This window comes from Hemicordylus capensis, chromosome 15 (genome assembly GCF_027244095.1).
Source record: "Hemicordylus capensis ecotype Gifberg chromosome 15, rHemCap1.1.pri, whole genome shotgun sequence".
Lineage (NCBI taxonomy): Eukaryota > Metazoa > Chordata > Lepidosauria > Squamata > Cordylidae > Hemicordylus > Hemicordylus capensis.
Window position 1 is genome coordinate 19,214,813 of NC_069671.1, and position 17,565 is coordinate 19,232,377.

The 17,565-nt window shown below is 52.2% G+C and overlaps 2 protein-coding genes across 5 annotated transcripts; one reads left to right on the top strand and one right to left on the bottom strand.

Annotated features, from left to right (window-relative positions):
- Window positions 1-88: 88 nt before the first annotated feature.
- Window positions 89-13,914, bottom strand: GUCD1 (guanylyl cyclase domain containing 1). Of its 3 annotated transcripts, XM_053279700.1 has the most exons (6): window positions 13,728-13,914; window positions 10,273-10,357; window positions 7,693-7,858; window positions 6,529-6,620; window positions 5,596-5,837; window positions 89-4,472 (listed from the first exon to the last, which is right to left on the bottom strand). In XM_053279700.1, exons 1-6 carry the CDS (start codon window positions 13,774-13,776, stop codon window positions 4,381-4,383), a joined length of 726 nt encoding a protein of 241 aa, XP_053135675.1. In that variant the 5' UTR covers window positions 13,777-13,914; the 3' UTR covers window positions 89-4,380. The 3 variants fall into 3 exon arrangements, with proteins under 3 accessions (XP_053135675.1, XP_053135678.1, XP_053135677.1); XM_053279703.1 differs by lacking the exons at window positions 10,273-10,357; window positions 13,728-13,914 and adding an exon at window positions 9,561-9,683; XM_053279702.1 differs by lacking the exons at window positions 10,273-10,357; window positions 13,728-13,914 and adding an exon at window positions 9,115-9,277.
- Window positions 13,470-17,222, top strand: SNRPD3 (small nuclear ribonucleoprotein D3 polypeptide). 2 transcript variants are annotated; one of them, XM_053279705.1, is made up of 4 exons: window positions 13,470-13,604; window positions 15,807-15,955; window positions 16,439-16,631; window positions 17,064-17,222. In XM_053279705.1, the coding sequence occupies exons 2-4, from the start codon at window positions 15,830-15,832 to the stop codon at window positions 17,123-17,125; spliced, it is 381 nt and encodes a 126-aa protein (XP_053135680.1). In that variant the 5' UTR covers window positions 13,470-13,604; window positions 15,807-15,829; the 3' UTR covers window positions 17,126-17,222. The 2 variants fall into 2 exon arrangements, with proteins under 2 accessions (XP_053135680.1, XP_053135679.1); XM_053279704.1 differs by lacking the exon at window positions 13,470-13,604 and adding an exon at window positions 13,861-14,513.
- The last annotated feature ends 343 nt before the right edge of the window (window positions 17,223-17,565 follow it).

The window sequence follows — 17,565 nt, forward strand, 5'->3', positions numbered from 1 at the left end:
TAAATTAATAAAGTGCAAGTGAGCACAGCTGCCACCCCCCCATTTTCCCCTGGCGTCTCCAGCCAAGGAAGGTGGCACACAGCATGTCTGGCATTAACTTAAAACCTTTATTGAGAGTGACTCAATTACAAACAAAATATATTTTGCATATAAAATTTCTCTGCAAGTAAAATATCCCTTTTGTTATGTACAATGAACACAGCCTGTTCTAACAAAAGGCGGTTTGTGTGGAGTCGCCTGATGGACTAGAAGAGGATGAGCTTGTAACCTGTTTTTGTATCGAGGGGCGTTTCTGCCCAGGTATGGCTTCTGCAGGCGCCCTGACTTGGGCCAGAAACGGAGCGGCTCCCACGTAGCCCTCGGGCTCTCGCGTTCGGACAAGATGGCCTTGCATGCATTTTTCTCCTGTTGCTGGCTGAACTGTTCGGAACCTAGCTACTTCCCAGCATGGAAAGCGACCACATGTGCACACACATCAGTAGAAAGAAAGCTCTTCTCCTGCTGGGCCAGGACTGCCTGGCTCCTTTCTTTGGGGGCGGCTTGCACACAATCCATTGCTTGCCTGCTATACACTTGACAGATATCAGGACTGAGGCCACGCACACGCACCCCCAACCCCTTGTCAGAGAACACCCCTGTGCTGCCTTCCAGATCCTCAGGGCTTGCACCCATGACCTCCCTAAGCCACTGCAAAGCCCATGCCCTGCAGCCAGGCAGTCTCCTAGCTCACTTCCTGCAAATTGTGATGGGAGAAGAACTGATCTAGGGGGCTGCTCACGGGAAGACCTGGATATGCTGGGAATTGACAAGCAGTCCGGCTTAAACTCTTCCCTCAGGACCGAACTAACTGCTTCTAAATGATCAAGTGGCCCTGGCTTTTGACACAAAGGTTTCAGCAGTGCAAACACAGTGTAGATAAGGAAGCGGAGCAAGCTTCTAGTTTCTACCCCCCACAAAAGCGGGGAGGGGGGCGCTCCTTATTTACCTGAATACAAGTTGACTCGGGATTTAAGATGAGCCCCTTAAAAAATAGCGATTAAATGCAGGTTATACCAAGATTTCCTCAAAAGGATGAGGGCTCTGGATTTAAGGTGACCGCCTGGTTTCTAACGTCAAAGAACATGGGGGAAACCAAGTCTTGGATCAGGTAAATTCAGCACTGCAGAAGCTGCAGGTAGAGCAGGAAAGCCAGAGAGTACTAGTAAGCATGGATCTCTCTGGATCCTGGCCTAAAAGGTCATAAATAAGAGGGAGAGAAATGACTCTAAGCATCAAACAATCTGGTGCAAGTGCTTTTGAAGTAATCTTGACCAGCACTAATCTCGTTCCATTTCCAGGAAGTGGGGGCACATGTCAGATTGAGTGACTGAGTGCCGTCAAGTCAGTGCTGATCCTTCGCAACCACAGGCCAGATACTGAGCCCGAACTCCATGCCACTTAAGACACCACATGTCACATTCAGAGCATCTTTCTCTAAAGAGGTCAAGTACAAGCCAAACCACACCACTGATTCCTGTTTGAGTTTCCAGTTTCTTCTGCTGGGACCGGGAAGTAGCAACAGCAGCTTCCTGCCTCTGGCTAATTTCTGACACTCGGCCAAGAAGTCTCTGTCCAGCAGCTGACCGCGCAGTACTTGAAGTGAAATGCACAGTGGACATTACAGTATGAACATTTTGCTTCAAGCCACCTGGGAATCTACCGCGTCCCTGAGTGGAGTCCGAAACATGAGTGTAGAGCGATGAGGTAGAATGTCTGGCCGGAATCCGCCTGGAACTTGACCAAGAGACGTTTCCCTGCTGTGGCCGCCGCCTCCATTATAAACAGGAGTTCGGAGCCTGTGCTTAAGGAACCTCAAAACCATCGGCTTGGCAACAAACACTCCGCCCTCCAATGACAGGTTTCTAGCATCTGTGTAGATGCTCTTGTTTTTGGTCTATGAACCGGGCCCACAAGTTTTGGCTGTCAGCACCACCTCGGAGGACAAATGCTCACAGTGATTTCCAGCAATGGGAGATGGAGGAGAGGCAACAGCTTTGGTGCGCTGGCTTGACTATTTGCTTACTTAACACATTCTTCTACCACCCCATACAAGTCTCCAGGCGGTTCACCATCGAATTTGCTCCCTCGTGAAATAAGAGCCTCCCCATCTGACAATTTTTTAAAAGTCTTTAAAGACATCTGGGCATCCAGGCTTTTAACTGATATTGTTTTAATGTTGTTTTTAGAATATTGGTTAAATTGTGTTTTAAATTTCTTGTTTCTGTTTTTAACTAATGTTTAACCTTTGTTTTTATTTGGCTGTAAACCACCCAGAGACGTAAGTTTTGGGCGGTATAAAAATGTTAAATAAAAATTAATAATTTAACTTGCAGCTCTCTGTTTCGTGTCACCCCCTTTTTAACCCCACCCTCTAGTGATTAGGGCAATGTTGCTGCCACTTTTGCATGGAGGAAAGGGTTGGGGTCCGAATGACAGTGAACCAGTCGCTGTACTGTCACCCTGGAGTAGTCTTTAGAGGAGGCTGCTGTCAGACTTCATTTCCACTCCTCTGACAAGCTCAATCAAGCGTTGAGTAGTTTTTCTAAAGCTTTTAAAACACCACTGCACATTTGGCCGCTGGCGATCAGGACAAGAGAACACACTGAAAGCTGAAAGACTTGCAATGTTCTCATCCCTTTTCCATCTCGGGGTGGGGGTGGGGGTTGGTGGTTTCCAAGCCTTGTCAAAAGTCACAATGAGCATTTGTCCCAGAGGGTACCCACCGCCCCAGCTGGTTCGTGTGCTCTCTAGAAAGCATTGTAAGACGATGGTCTGTTTTCTACAGCCAATTCATACAGCCCACGGTCAGCTTGGAAGCAGTACTATGAGCCTGGGGTGGAAGAAAAGACGCCGCATTCAGAGATTCCCTTGCTTGGCAGGTACTTGCCAGGGTCAGACAGAGCTGCACAATTCTGACCCACCAGCTATTTTTGGACTACAACTCACATCATCCCCAGCCACAGTGGCTCATCGGGCGTTGACGGGAATTGTAGTCCATCATCTGCAGAAGGGCCAACGTTGTAGAGCCTGGCATTAGCACCACTTCAGAAAAACGCACACCCGCTTAAGCCCATCGAAGTCAGTGGGCTTAAGGGTGCTCACTTCTATCTTGGGTTGAGGCCGCTGGGCTTGCAAGGGGCTCTGCTCAAACCTGCCGCTTCACAAGGTTTAATTTCTTGCGAGGAGACTTGGTGCAGCCAGGATGCTGCAGCAGCCCTTCCAAAACGACACTGAGAACCAAAACAAACAGCCTAGAGCGACAAATGAGATCATCCAAAGAGCAGTGGGTGGTATCGGGCAAGCAGATTCCCACAAACATTTCTAAGGTGGATTAGTCCCGGCAAGAGGACTTTCCCCTCTCTGGCTGAAACCACCTTTTAACTTGCCGAAGGCCAACATTACAAGCTGTCACGAGATGCTTCCCGAAGAACCATTTGGCCGCCAGGAAGTGGAGAAAGAAGCGACTGCTTCTCAGCAACTTTCCATCTCAAGAGACGCTGAGTGGATCAAGCCGTTCCATCCTGTCTGTGGGCTATTCCATTGTAGACAATCGCTGACCTTCTGCACAGAGTCCTGCTGATGGAAGAGCAGGGCCCACAGAGCCTCCGTGGCTGCCTCACGGCTGTAGGGTGCTTCTCCCACTGGTTCTTAAGAAAATGCCTAAGAGCCATGGAGGCTCGGTGCGTTTGCAAGCAGCGTCCGTGGGGCTTGGAGGAAGGGGCAGGCCACCCGCTGCTCTTCTGCCAGCAGGACGCTGTCAACCAGCTTCCTCTTGCTACATGTGCCCCTCATAATCCAGGTTATGCATCCTATTTTCCGACTCCAAACGAGGCAAAAGAGCAGCCCTTGCCAGGAGGAAAGCGGACCCGTTGTTCCTAAGCTTCGCTCTGTACCTGCGTCCAAGCAATAAGCAATTCTAACAAGCCTGGTGGTAGCCTTGTCTCCTGTGAACTTTATTCCCAGGGAAAGGAGGCCCAACATTCAACAGGAAAAGAACTCTCGAGTCTGCATTTTAAAACCTCTCAAATGTGCAAAATTAAAAATGCAAATTGTGTGTGTGTGTGTGTGTGTGTGTGTGTGTGTGTGTGTGTGATATATCTATATATAATTTATAGTGTGGTGTATATACACAGGCTATTTCTCATCATCAGAATCACCACGAATAAAAAGGGGGCTGTGGGGCAGGAACGTTGCTCTACCAACCTCCAGAGCATCCCTTCTTTCTGGTCCTGCTGCAGGCCGGAAGCAGAGTCTTTGCAGCAGGAGTCCTGAGACAAAGTCCGTGGCCCCCACTGGGTGGGAGGAGCCAGTGCTGAGGCGGAAGCACCGGGGCCAAGGGGGTCAGCTGTCCGTGTAGACGAACAAGATGTCCTCGTCTGTGCCGTAACTTGTCCTGGCCTCCTCAAAGTTATTGATGCTGGTGCTGCATGTTCCTGTGGGGCAGGAGACCAAAGCAGGTTCAGTGGGGAGGGGGGAAAGAGAGCTGGCTTTGCAGCAGTGAGCATGGGTCGCCCCCTTGGCGAAGCAGGGTCTGCCCCAGCCTCCCCTCTAACAGGAATTCCCAGACTACAACTCCCATAACCCCCAGCCCAAGATCCCACTGCAGTGAGGGGTGCTGGGAGTTGCAGCGAACAGCATCGGGGAATGGGAGACTACCTGTGAGCATGGCATGATATTCTCCTTCGGGGAAGAGGCCACAGCCCAGGGGCAGAGAGGGCATCTGCTTTCCATGCAGAAGGTGCCCAGTTCCCTCCCTGCTGGCATCTCCAGGTAGGGTTGCCGGCAACCTTGGAGAGCTGCTGCCAGTCAGTGTAGACAACTCTGAGCTAGATGGACCAAGGGTCTGACTCCGTAGGAGGCAGCTTGCTATGTTCCTATGCTTTAACCAGGATGAAAGGCCAGGTCCCTGCCCCGAGGAGTTCCCAATCTAGCTTCTGACACAAGAGACACAGCAGAGGAAGGGGAGGAAACTGAGGCAGGAGGGGAACGGACTTGGTAGAAGGCAGTTTCCTGTGTCCCTATGGCTACCAAGGAATCCGGGCTGAAAGGAACCAGAAGGCCAGCCTCTTTTTGCAAGGCAATGCTACTACAACGGACAGACGCTGGGCTGTTTACTCACCAGCACCCCGCGCCCCCCATTATCAAGCCAAAAGCAGTCACTTCTACATTTAGACTTGCAGGGCTGCTCCACTTCGGCCCTCCTGCAGATGCTGGGCCTACAACTCCCATCATCCCTGGCTATTGGCCACTGTGTCTGGGGATGATGGGAGTGGTAGTCCAAAAACAGCTCTGTGTGGGTGGAGGGCTGAGTGGAGCAGGCCTGACTTCGATGCTTTGGAAACCCAGCCGCAACCGATCTCCACAGAAGGCCTTGCCCAGACCATTTACCAACTCCCGATGAAACCACCGGGAGGGCGGGCGAAAGACAGAGCACAGAGCCGGCCACTTAACAGGCAGCGCCCCATTTGGGCTTGCACTCGTCTTCTTCAGTTTCAAAGAGTCAGGAGAGAAGGAGAAGTGGGGGGTTGTGGGGGGTGGGCGGGCGGTTTAACTCACTGTCAGCATAGGCAGGATTGTTGTAATAGATACTCCCTGAGGCTTTGTTGTAGCCGCACAAGACGATGAAGTGGCCCTGGTAGTCGGGGCTCCTGCAGAAGCACTTCTGGCCGATCGGGAGGAAGCAGCAGTACTTGACTGGGCTGGAGCAGAGGTCGCAGAGCAGGAGGACGGCGTTGACCAGCACGATGGCCACGTGGCCCCTGGAGAGGTGCTCCTGGATGTCCCGGACAGTGACCGTGCTGCAGACGGGGGGGGGGGGGGGGAGAGGGCGAGGCTGGTTCTGAGGTATTTTGCACACTTCAAATCCTATAATATTTAAGGGTTTTGTGAAACTATGGCCTCGCAGGAGGTGTCCTCTTGCCAGTAGGTGTCTATATGGAGGTTCTAAATGGTTTTAACCGTTTGTCCTGTTTTGTTCTTGGTGTGTTTATTTTTGTGAACTGCCTAGAGCCTTTGGAGCCAAGTGGTATGTAAAATAAATAAGTAAATAAATATCCACCCAAGGTTGTTAATTGTTTTGATGTTTGTTTGAATTTGTTTTATGATGTTGTAAACTGCCCAGAGTTTGGGGCAGTGTACAAGTATAACAAATAAATAAAGAGACAGAGACACAGAAACAAGTTGGGAAAGTGAGGCTCCAGAGTGGGTGCAATCCCAGGCGGTTACTGAGGACTCAATCCAGTGGGACTCCCTGCCAAGTGAATATGTACAGTGCTGAGCTATAAGTGTGCAAAGTAAGTTGCAGTGACTTGCTTTTTAAATCTGATCATTCCTGAGCCCACGCTGACCCCTACAAGAAGGCTGACTTGAGATCATTCACATCTGAGGCTAAACATTCTGGAACCCAGCTGGAATTAAGACCCTGGAGTTGCCCTCCCTGCAAACATGGAGTAAAGCCAAATGGGGGAGAGGCCACCAGGCAGAGCTCACCATTTCTCCACCAGCACTTTGCAGGCTTTGGCTTGTGCGAAGAGCTGGTTGACGCGGTTCTCTTCCGTGTCAAAGTGCTTCCTGTAGAATGACTGGAGAAGGGAGACAGCTCAGAATGAAATCAGCTCTGGACTACAGCAACCAGGTTTTGTACTTATTTATTTTTATGTTTACATGTTATATCCCGCTCTTCCTCCAAGGAGCCCAGAGCGGTGTACTACATCCTTCAGTTTCCCCTCACAACAACCCTGAGAAGTAGGTCAGGCTGGGAGAGAAGTGACCGGCCCAGAGTCACCCAGCAAGGATTGTGGCTCGTAAGGAGACCCCTCTCGTTAACGGTGCACACAAGGGAGCCACGCTTGAGCTGAGGCTGCTGACTGGAGTTCTTCCCCGAGGGCTACCGATCTGGCTCGAGACCTAGGAAGCCACCTCAGGTCCATCGAGCTCAGTAAGGTCTGGAGTGGCTGGCGGTGGCTCTGCAGAGGTTTCAGGCATGGGTTTCCCCAACCGACCACGCTTGGCAGCTACTCAGCACCAGGCCTTCTCTGTGGCTGCCCCAGGGCTCTGGAATGCACCCCCTGTCAAAACAGGAGCTTCTCCATCTCTTGTGGCTTTTAAAAAGACCTTCAGCACACCCGTTTTCTCAGGCTTCTCGTTAAAATGGCTTTTTAATGGTTTTTAGTCTGTCAAACGGTTTTGTTTTTAATTCAGTTTTCACCTTTGTTGTATTCTAAATTATGTACACTGCCTAGGGTGGCCCTATCCACCCCCAGCAGAGTACCTCCAGTGACTGTTGCTGGTGTCTATCTTAGGTTTCTTTTTAGATTGTGAGCCCTTTGGGGACAGGGAGCCATCTTATTTATTTATTTATTTATTTCTCCGTGTAAACCGCCCTGAGCCATTTTTGGAAGGGCGGTATAGAAATCGAATTAATAATAATAATAATAATAATAATAATAATAATGATGATGATGACACACGTATCCAGTGGTATACGAAATATTATTATTTCTCTGTGTAAACCGCCCTGAACCATTTTTGGAAGGGCGGTATAGAAATTGAATTATTATTAATAATAATAACAACAACAACAACAACAACACATGTATCCAGTGGTATACAAAATATGGTTAAATCAGCCTACCAACCAACCCACCCACTGACCTGGTTCTTGTAGCCCTTATCCACTCCCAGGGTCTGGGTGCAGAACCGGTGTTCTACACCAAAGTGGCGCATCAGGTAGGCAAGGTCGATGGTCCAGATGCTCTTGGTCAACCGGAGGTCCTGGATGGCTTTCTGAAATTCGTCATCATTCAGGAGGTTCAGGTACCTGGGAAGTGGTGAGGGAGAGCGGCTTAGGGCAGCAAGAAGGCAAGAGAATCTTGGAACATGATGTGTGACAGAAGAGAAACATGGCTCTATGAGACCTCCTGCCTGGGCAATGGAGAGATCCCCAACCCGCCGGGGTGTGAAGCACAATGCTCACAGCGGGGGAGGGGATGGAGAGTATCCCACGGTATTTTGTTTTAAAGGTAACAGGAGCATTCCCTTCGGGAAGTCTGTTCTTGCCTTGATAAAAGTCACAGGGCCAGAGACGCTTACAGAAGGCAATGCCCTTTGAAAAGGGTCTCCTTCGAGCTCCTTAAAATTGCTTGGTTTACGGAAAATAATAGGGATGAAAGAGGAAGGTTGCCATCTCTGTAAGGCAAGCATTTGGAGAAGGGGGAGGACGGAGTGAACGTCCCATGGAAAGGTCCCGGGGACCCCGACTGTAAACTGGTTCAGAAATAAGCAGCGTTTGGGAACGTGCCACAGGTCAAAGCTCTCCCGCCTTCCTTCCTAGGTTTGTTTTATCCATAGTTGAGCTTTGCACGGAGGCGAACCATGATTAGAAGTAACCTGTTTTTGCTTGGAAACCAGAGTGTTGAGCAGTACTGGTTCACTCTAACCATAGTTAGCCCCAATGTGCCCGTTATGCTAAATCAGGGCTGTACAATTTTGGCCCTCTGGTTGTTTTTGGACTACAACTCCCATCATTCCAAGCCACAGTGGCCAATAGGGATAATGGAAGTTGTAGTCCAACAGGAGGGTTGAACTTGTGCAGCTCTGTGCTAAACTGTTGTTATCCATTAGATTTTTTTCTTTTACCACCTCACCCAGATGGCTCTAGGCAGTTCACAAAATACAAAAACAGATTTAAAAACACAAATAACTCCTTAATACAAAATTAAAACCAGTTCCGCACTCACTAAAGGCTGGGCTAAACAGATGTGTTTTTAGGGCTCTTCTGAAGGCTGCTAGAACTCTTAAACCTCCAATATCCAGAGTCCGGGACTGAGAAGACCCAATCCCAAGTTGCTGCCGGGTGAGCTGACAGCAACTGAAGACGGACCTCTCCGGATGACCTTAAAGTACTTTGTATTTTGCCCGGAAACATATTGGCCGTCAATGCAGGCATGATATGGTCTCTCCGAGAAATCCTGGAGACCAATCTGGTGGCTGCATTTTGAACTAACTAAGTTTCTGTGCGACATACAAAGGCAGCCCCACATACAGCACATTGCAGTAGTCAAGCCGAGAAGTTACCAGTGAGTGCTCCACAGTTTTGAGACCATTATCTTCCAGCAACGGACACAGGTTAAAGCAAGATACGGAGGTGGGGTGGGGACTCATGCACGAGAGGGAAGGAGGAAGCATACGAATCTGGCATATCCCCCGTCTCCACACAGTGATAAAGCCTGAACTGGATCTGTGCTACGGGAAACCGAAGAGAAACCAAAGAAGAAAATGGGAGAAGCTTCAGGAAAAGTGGGAGAGCACAGTTCCATTCAGGGTCAGGGATATGGGGCAACGTGGCAGTGAGGAGAAGAAACTTGGGGCCCCAATATAGGGAGAGACACTGGACTTGTAGAACAGAGAGGGGGGTCTCGTTTTGGACTTGCAAGGTATGATGTCTGGTCTGGGAAACTGAGGTTGGAGTGGGGAGGAGGGGAGGAGGGAGAGAGGTTACAGTAGTCAAGATGGGGAATTACCAGTGCATGGACTAACGTCTTGGCAGAAGGGGTGGAGAGAAATGAAAATCTTCTGCTTCATATCTACTAAGTGGACCCTCTAAATAGGTATTTCATTCTCCTGCACCTAAAGCTCGTGCTCCTCTGTGGAAGGAAAGACGAGTTCAGCAGGGCAGCGAGCAGGTTGAGAAAAGAAACCCAGGTCACACAGCAGCACACAGACGGTTATTCGCGGAACACGGACTGCACATGGGGCCCAGACAGGAACAGAGCTGCCACGCAGAGCCACAAAGGCGGAGGGAAAGCTCCCAGCTGGCTCCCGCCAGAGAAACTGAGCTGCAGATAAAAAGTGCATCCTGGCCAACAGCCAGGGATGATGGGAGCTGTAGTCCCACACCAGCTGGGCAGCCCAAACGGTGCAGTCCAGGGCTAGGGGGAAATATCCAGACTGCTGACATCAAACCAGTCGGGCCTTTGGGGAGCTGCCTCTGACGCAAATGGTGTGGGGAGCGGAGATCTCTTTCCTCCACAGCCTCACCTTTCACGACGGATGCTACGGCCACGCAGGCAGAAACCAGTGGAGTGAGGCAGTGGAGTGAGGCCTAGGGACCTCCACGCTGACTCGGGGACCCAGGAGCCATCTGGCTAAAAAGGGCTACCAACAGCTCCCTTCTCCCAACCCCCGCCCCGCCACACACACCCACGTCAGCCCCCCCCCACCAAATGTACTTACTGCAGGACCATCCTGGAGCAGGCCAGGCCGCAGTCCCAGTGGTACAGCTGCTGAAGAACCGGCACTTTCAACTGCACGTCATCCACTGCAGCAAAGAGGACACGGGACTCAAGACCACAGCAGGCAGAACCCTCTCTTTGCACCCACCCCTGAAGCGAACGGCTCCTCGTCTCCTGCGGCCCCATCCCTTCCTCCTATGCTGCCCCATTCTGAAGAAATCCGTTCATCAAATGCTAAAAGGGTGGCCCCCCCCAAGCTGTGTTGGGCTACAAAGGCCATCGTGGCAGGGGATGAAGGGCTCTGGAGTCAGACACCAAGGCTGGGAACCCTTGATCAAAAACAACTTCCAGACACTGAATTTTATCTGACACACGCATTTGGTTACCCAGTTAAAACGGGAGAACCGCCCCTGAATAAATTCAATGCATGGGCATCAACAAACCCACTTGCCAGCTCGCCAGTGGGGCGAGTGCCCCCCCAGCCCTCTGGTGAGCAGGACCCCCAGCCCCACCCAGCTCTCCTCCCCAGAGGTCATTTCCACGGCCATTTCTGAGAGAGTAAGAGCGAGCAGGAATCCTTTCCAAGCAGCTGGGTGGGGGGGCTCCCCTTGCTTCTTACCATCTCCCTCTCCCAGTGCAAACAAAGAAGACCCGCTTCTATCTAAGCTCTCTCTCTGTGCAAGAGGATTTGGGGGAGAAGAGCGGGTTGGTGGCAATCACAAATAATGGCTGGTGAGCATGCCACTGTATTAAGCCTTGACAAGTCCCAGGTGCCAGGGAACCATGGGGCCTAGAAATTTAACCGTGGTGCCTAGGCTAGGATATGCAGAGGCAGAGTTATTTAACAAAATCTTTATTTATCCCAGGTAGCCTGGTTTCAGTTCCACATATGTTAAAGGGGATACAGAGAAGCCCGTTTCCGCTTTCTCCCGCCACACCGCCTGTCACGAAGGCTGGTAGTTTTGTCCCACGTCCACTGCCCGCCTTCTACATTTTGGGGCTGGCTCCTCAATCCAAGGAGCTGTCAAGACCTGGTGTATATGAGTTCCAGAGGTCATTCAAAGGCTGACGAAGGACAGCTGCAGCCACCCAACCAGCTCTTTCATGTACACGCTAGCCCAGTAACCATCTCCAAAACCCCCACCACCTCTCCCAATAAAGCAGCATGGGTGTTTCTTGAATGCACAGACGGAGGCCGGGTCTCAGCACAACCACTTCTGAACACTCCCTTGCAGAATGAGACCAGGATCTCCTCAGTACCAAGGATGGCCAGTTCATCGGCCTTTTGAGTTCCCAGCAATCCCTAGCCAGGAGCCTCATCCTGCTAGGAGGCTACAAGGCAAGCCAAACTGCTCCACAAATTTGAGTTGAAGCATACAGGAGCACTGGAAGCTGCCTGATACAGAGTCAGACCTTTGGTCCATCTAGCTCAGTACTGTCTCCACTGAGTGGCAGCGGGCTGCCAAAGTTTCAGATTCGGGAGCCTTTGCCAGGCCCTACCTGGAGATGCTGCCAAGGATGGAACTTGGCCCTTAAAGCAGATGCTCTGCCAATGAGCTACAGCCAAATCCTCTCAGCAGAATATCTTACAGTGCTCACATGTAGTCTCCCATCCAAATGCAGACCAAGGCAAACCCTGCTTAGGCCGACCAAGACTGGTCCTCAGTCTCCATCACAGTTTTTAGAAAGCATGTGAAATCTTGGCTTTTTACCCAGGCTTTTATATGCTTGTTTCTATTGCTGCTGCTTTGTATCTTTTATGGTTCTATTGTGCTTGGTTTTAATCTTTTAATGAGATCTGTATTCTTTATTTGAAATATTTCTATACCGCCCAAAACTTGCATCTAGAATTTGTTATATTCTAGTTAATATTTTAATTGTGTCATTTTTATAGTCTTGTTTTAACTTCTGTGTGAACTACCTTGAGCTTGTTTTAATGAGAGGCAGTATAGAAATTTAACTAACAAACAAATAAGACCCGCACCCTGTCTTTGTGCTGCCTCTTGAGCTGTGCTTGCCATGACTGCAAAACCCAGGACTGTTTGGACTCGACAATAAATAATACTGACGCCAAGTGCAGGATACAACCTAAACTATAGCAGAATGCAACATCTGGGGCATTCACAAGAACATTTCAGAGCTTGCAACTCAGGATTTCATCCCCTCTTTCGCACTGCTGGAGGGACATCTTGTGTTAATCCCTTCTAACTGGGCAAAGAGGCATCTTTTAAAGGGGTGATTGTCTTATATTTAGCAGGTGGAGAGCCACGGGCCCTATCCAACCCCAGCGCAACATTCCTTCAGCGGTTGCTGCTGGTGCCTCTCTTATATTTCTTTCCAGACTATGAGCCTTGTTGGAACAGGAAGTCATCCTACTTATGATTACTTTGCTATGTAAACCGCTTTGAAGGTTTTTGTTGGGAAACGGCCTACATACCAGTAGCAGCAGCAGCAGCTTATTTGGGGGTCTAAAAACAGAGGACTAAACATATGTAACCTGGAATAATGCCAAAGCCTTCATGGTGACCACTCTGATTATGAATTCTAGTCGTTTCTGGGGAAACTCTGAACATCCAGCACTTCTGACCTGCCCCCCCCCCCCCCCGCTAAATAAACCCCGGATTCTCCATCCCCCCACGAGGCGTAAGCAAAGTCAGCAAACCACCATCATCATTTGCAAAGCCCTTAAAACAGCTAGACGTGGCGCCCCCACCCAGCTAAGGCGAGGGTCCGAAGCGCCCTGATCTGGGAGGGAGCCCCATCAGATTCACTGGCAGCAGCTTCCTTCCAAGCAAACAGAGGCAGGATCAGGATGCAGAGGCGACAAAGTGCCCTTTCTGGATTCAGAGCACCCTACATTGTGGGGGTCTGGGGGGGGGGGGCGCAGGGTCACTGACCTTCCCCCACAGGGCAACCCCCCCAAAAAAAAACCAGACAAGCAGGCTGTCTGCACCTCCTGCGACCACCCCATGCAGCGTGTTGTGGTTGCTGTTATTAATTATTATTATTATTGATGATGATAAACATCCCTACCTCGCCCCTCCAGCCCCAGCCTGCTCAGGGCGGCCCACCACAGCAGCCGCCAGAGCAACCCGAAAGGCCACCCCGCGGAGCAGCAGACCACACACCCCGGAGGGCAGCCGCAGCCAGCCCCCCGGGAGGCGGCTTAAGACCCCGCCCTCCGCCAGGCGCCGGGGAGGAGAGGAGCCCGTCCGCGCCGCCCGCGGGTCTGGCCACCCTGTTGCTGCTGCTGCCGCCGCCGCCACGGGCAGGTTCAAGGGCGAGGGGACCGCAAGTCGGGCGCCCCTGCCTCCCCTCGCCCCGAGGGCACAGGTAGACTGCAGCTGGACAGGGGGGCTCTGCTGGGCCAGGCCCGCCAGGCTGCCTGCTCGCGCGGGCGCTCTGCACATGCCCCGAGGGCGAGTCCTCCTCCGCGCCCCCCCCCCCCGGACCGACCTGGGGGCGGCGGCGGCGGCTCCGCGTCCTCCTCCTTGGGGCTCTTCATGGCGGGCGGAGGAGCCGCTCAGGGGGCGGCCGCGGGGCCGGGCATGGCTCCTCCTCCTCCTCCCCTTGCTGCTGCCGACCCAGCGAGGCGGAGCCCGCGACTGTCACCCGGCCCGGCCTTCTGGGCGCCGGAGGTCCGCCTCCGTCCCAGCAGCAGCAGCAGCCGCCCCGCCCGGCCGCCCGCCTCCACGCTGCACGGCGGCGGCAGAACGTGTGAACGCGGCCCACGCCCGGGGGACGCGTGTGGCAGCCCGCGGCGGGGAGCCTCCCGCGCCCGTAGCGCTTTCCGGGCTCAGGGAACAGCCCTGCGGGCGCGGCGGCGACTCCGGGGCCGCGTCCACACGTGACGGCCCCCGGCACGGGTGCAAGGCGGGCCAGCGCCCGCGGCAGGCCGCAGCGCCCCCTCTGCCCCGGAGCGACAGCCCCTGCCTGCAGGTCCACAGCGGAGGGAGGAGGAGGGGGCGACGGGGGCGCGGGTGGGGACGAGCCCCACTTTCTCCCTGCTTCGGAGAAGCCAGCCGCCGGGGCTGCGCGGAACCGTAGCTCGAGGCTCCAGTTTCCAGGCCGAGCCCTTCGGGGCGACGCACCGCCCACCCATAGAGTTCGGAGGCCTCGGGGGACAGAGCGGCAGCGGACTTCCGGCTGCTGGGCATACTGCATGCTGGGAGAGCGGGGCGCGGGCGGGGACTGGAAATAGCGGCACGCCGGACGGACGCAGCAGCAGCAACAACGCGGACGGTAAGTGAGGCGGGCGGCGGGCTCCGGCCTTGGGCCGCCGCCAGCCTCGGAGGGCTTGGTCTCTCCTCCTTCCTCCCGCCCTGTCTCTCTGAATAAAGGACCGGATCCGGTCCGGGCCAGCCCTTTCCCGCGGGGGGGCGGGCGGAGATAGACTGCTGCTGGACGAGGAGGCTCTACCTGGCTCCCGTGGCCCGTAGCCCTGCTGGGCCGGGCCCATCCGGTCCTCCTCGCGGTGGCCAGCCAGGTGCCCCAGACTGGAGGGCACAAATGGGCCTCTTTCTGGGTCCCTCCCACCCACCCCATCCCAGGTCTTAAGAACTTTGCATCTAGGAACCAGGCAGAGATGCATCTGAGCTGAGGCCACTGCCGTTGGGGATGCTGGGAGTTGTAGTGTGCAGTGGTGTGCATGCATGTCAACACACAGGGGGGTGAACTTAAAGCTAGCATGCCATTCTTGCCAGTGTCTCTGCTGAAGTGCTGCTAGCTAGCCACTTGCTCCCAGCATCCCCAGCTGCAATAGCATTTTTTGTGGGGGGAGGTTATGGGAGTTGTAGTCAACAACATCTGGGCATCACAGCAGTTTATCGAGGGACACTACAACTCTCATTGTCCCCAGCCGCAGTCAGTGGAAGCTGGGGGATGATGGGTTGCAGCTCAGTAGCATCTGGAGTCCAGCTGCTGCAGCGTGCCCTGCTAGATTGGGCTGCTGTCTTTGTACCTAGTCTAGTTTCAAGGGTGGGCAACACGCTGAACTACAACTCCCACCATCCCCTGCTCTAATAAATTGTGACACGGGGGTGGTGGGAGTTGTAGTTAAGCAACATCTGGAGAGCTGCAACGTTGCCTACCGCTGGTCTAGAAAATAGCAGCTGGATTGGTCTCTGGACAACCCTTAGAGACCAGGTCACTCCGATTCGAAAAGAATGGCATCCCCCCCAAATGTGTTCTCGCTGCCGATTGTGGACGCTCAGTCTTTAGACTGCCCGGCTCTCATGGACTTGTAATGCATTCAGACTTTTCTTCTGTGAACGCTTCACTCTCCCTTCTGCTGCTGCACTCTCCTCTCACTCTGCCATGTGGGCTCTCACTCTGCTGTGATGATCGTCTCTCCCCTGGGCAGTGGTTCTTGAATGGCTCTGCCAGCAGTCTTTGGGTGGGCATCCCTGGATTCCAAGGTCCTGTGCCCTTTGAGCTGGGTTTTATAGCTCTTGCAATGTGTTAAAATTAGAAGGCCATGCATGGAAGAGAGGCAGCTTTTGTGACCGCTGTGCATTTTCTCCTCCCCCTCTCAAGTTTGAACCCACAGAGCTTCAGCCATGTCCATTGGGGTGCCCATTAAGGTGCTGCATGAAGCAGAGGGCCACATCGTGACCTGCGAGACCAATACAGGAGAAGTTTATCGAGGGAAACTCATTGAGGCCGAGGACAACATGAACTGCCAGGTAGGTGCTAGCGGAGTGCAAAGCCCTTGGAGGAAAAAAGCAGCCCAGGGAGACTGTTCGCTGGCTACATCCTCAGGTGGGAAAAACTATCTGGTCAAAGCTCTGAATTGGCTTATCAATTTCAGTGGGAAAAGAGTTTAGATGGGTTACTGCCTGGTCAGGTTTTGCAGAAGTTTAAAATATGTATTTACGATCAAAGATCAGCCACAGAAATTTACAGTTTTGCACCCCCCCCCAAAAAAAACACCTGTTTCATGACTGAGTCATTTGTTGTGTGAACTTGGCTACACACACAACTTGGCTACCACAGAGAGTGGTATAGAACCCATCCAAGCACCCTGGGTATTTCAACAAGGGGGTGATAGACGAGCATCCTTATCAAAAGGGTATTATAATAAAACACGCTGAAACTGCAAATGGTCTCCGAGTGGCTGACTTTCCCCTGCAAGGCCTCTGTACTCAGCAGCTGCCTTTCTCTTTCAGATGTCCAACATCACTGTGACCTACAGAGATGGGCGTGTGGCGCAGTTAGAGCAGGTGTACATCCGGGGCAGCAAAATACGGTTCCTCATTCTGCCGGACATGCTGAAAAATGCCCCAATGTTGAAAAGCATGAAGAACAAGAACCAAGGCTCTGGGGCTGGAAGGGGGAAAGCAGCTATTCTCAAAGCCCAGGGTAAGTGTCTGGATCGAGGCCACCAAGACAAGTGTTGTGAGCCAGGGAGGGGAAGGAGAAAGGGCTTCTGTGTACTTACCAGAATCTCAGACTAGGCGTTTTCCAAGTTTGATGCTAGAAATCAGGGGGGTCATCTTAAATTCAGAGTCGTCTTCTTTTCAGGAAAATGCAGGTATAACCTGTATGCAACCCCTATTTTTAAAGGGGTCGTATTGGATTCACTCATGTTCTGTTTGGGTAAATACAGTAGATCTTAATCCAATCCTTTCCTGGTCAAAAGTAGAGAGGCAATCCAATATCCTTTCTTCTTTGGTCAGGCCTGCATCTTGGGAGGCAAGTGCAGCAAGCAGACCTGAGGACTTTGGGTGGGGTTTTTCAAAACCTCGTTTTGTGTGTGTCCTGCAACATTTACAATCTGTTTTTCCCCTTCAGTGGCCGCAAGAGGAAGAGGTCGTGGTATGGGACGTGGCAACATCTTCCAGAAGCGACGATAACTCTATACTTTTGCTTGACGAATTGAAATGTATTCTGGGCATCCCAATTGAAATGTGTTCTGGGCTGTGTGCTTCAATAAACTTATTTCTTACAAAACCAGGGAGAAAGGCCTCTTCTGTGGGTTACTAGCTGTGTTTCTACTGTACAAAATAGCTCTTCCTCCCATGTTGAAGAAGCCCCTTAGAGCAGATGGCCACTGCCAGGTTGCTTTTGACCCCGCAATGTCAGCCCTACGTCCCGCTTTCAGCAGTCAGTGCTACGCAATTGAGTGTTCTCTCGTTTTACTATGGCTTGTGTATAGCTCTCAGCTGATTAAATTTTTAGTTGGTTGGTCGTCTGCCCTATTCTTCCTGTTGGTTTATACAAATAATTTGGGAGATTGTGATCTTTCTTCTTCAGGGCTCAAGTCTGTGCCACTGAAGTACAGGTAGTCTTAGAA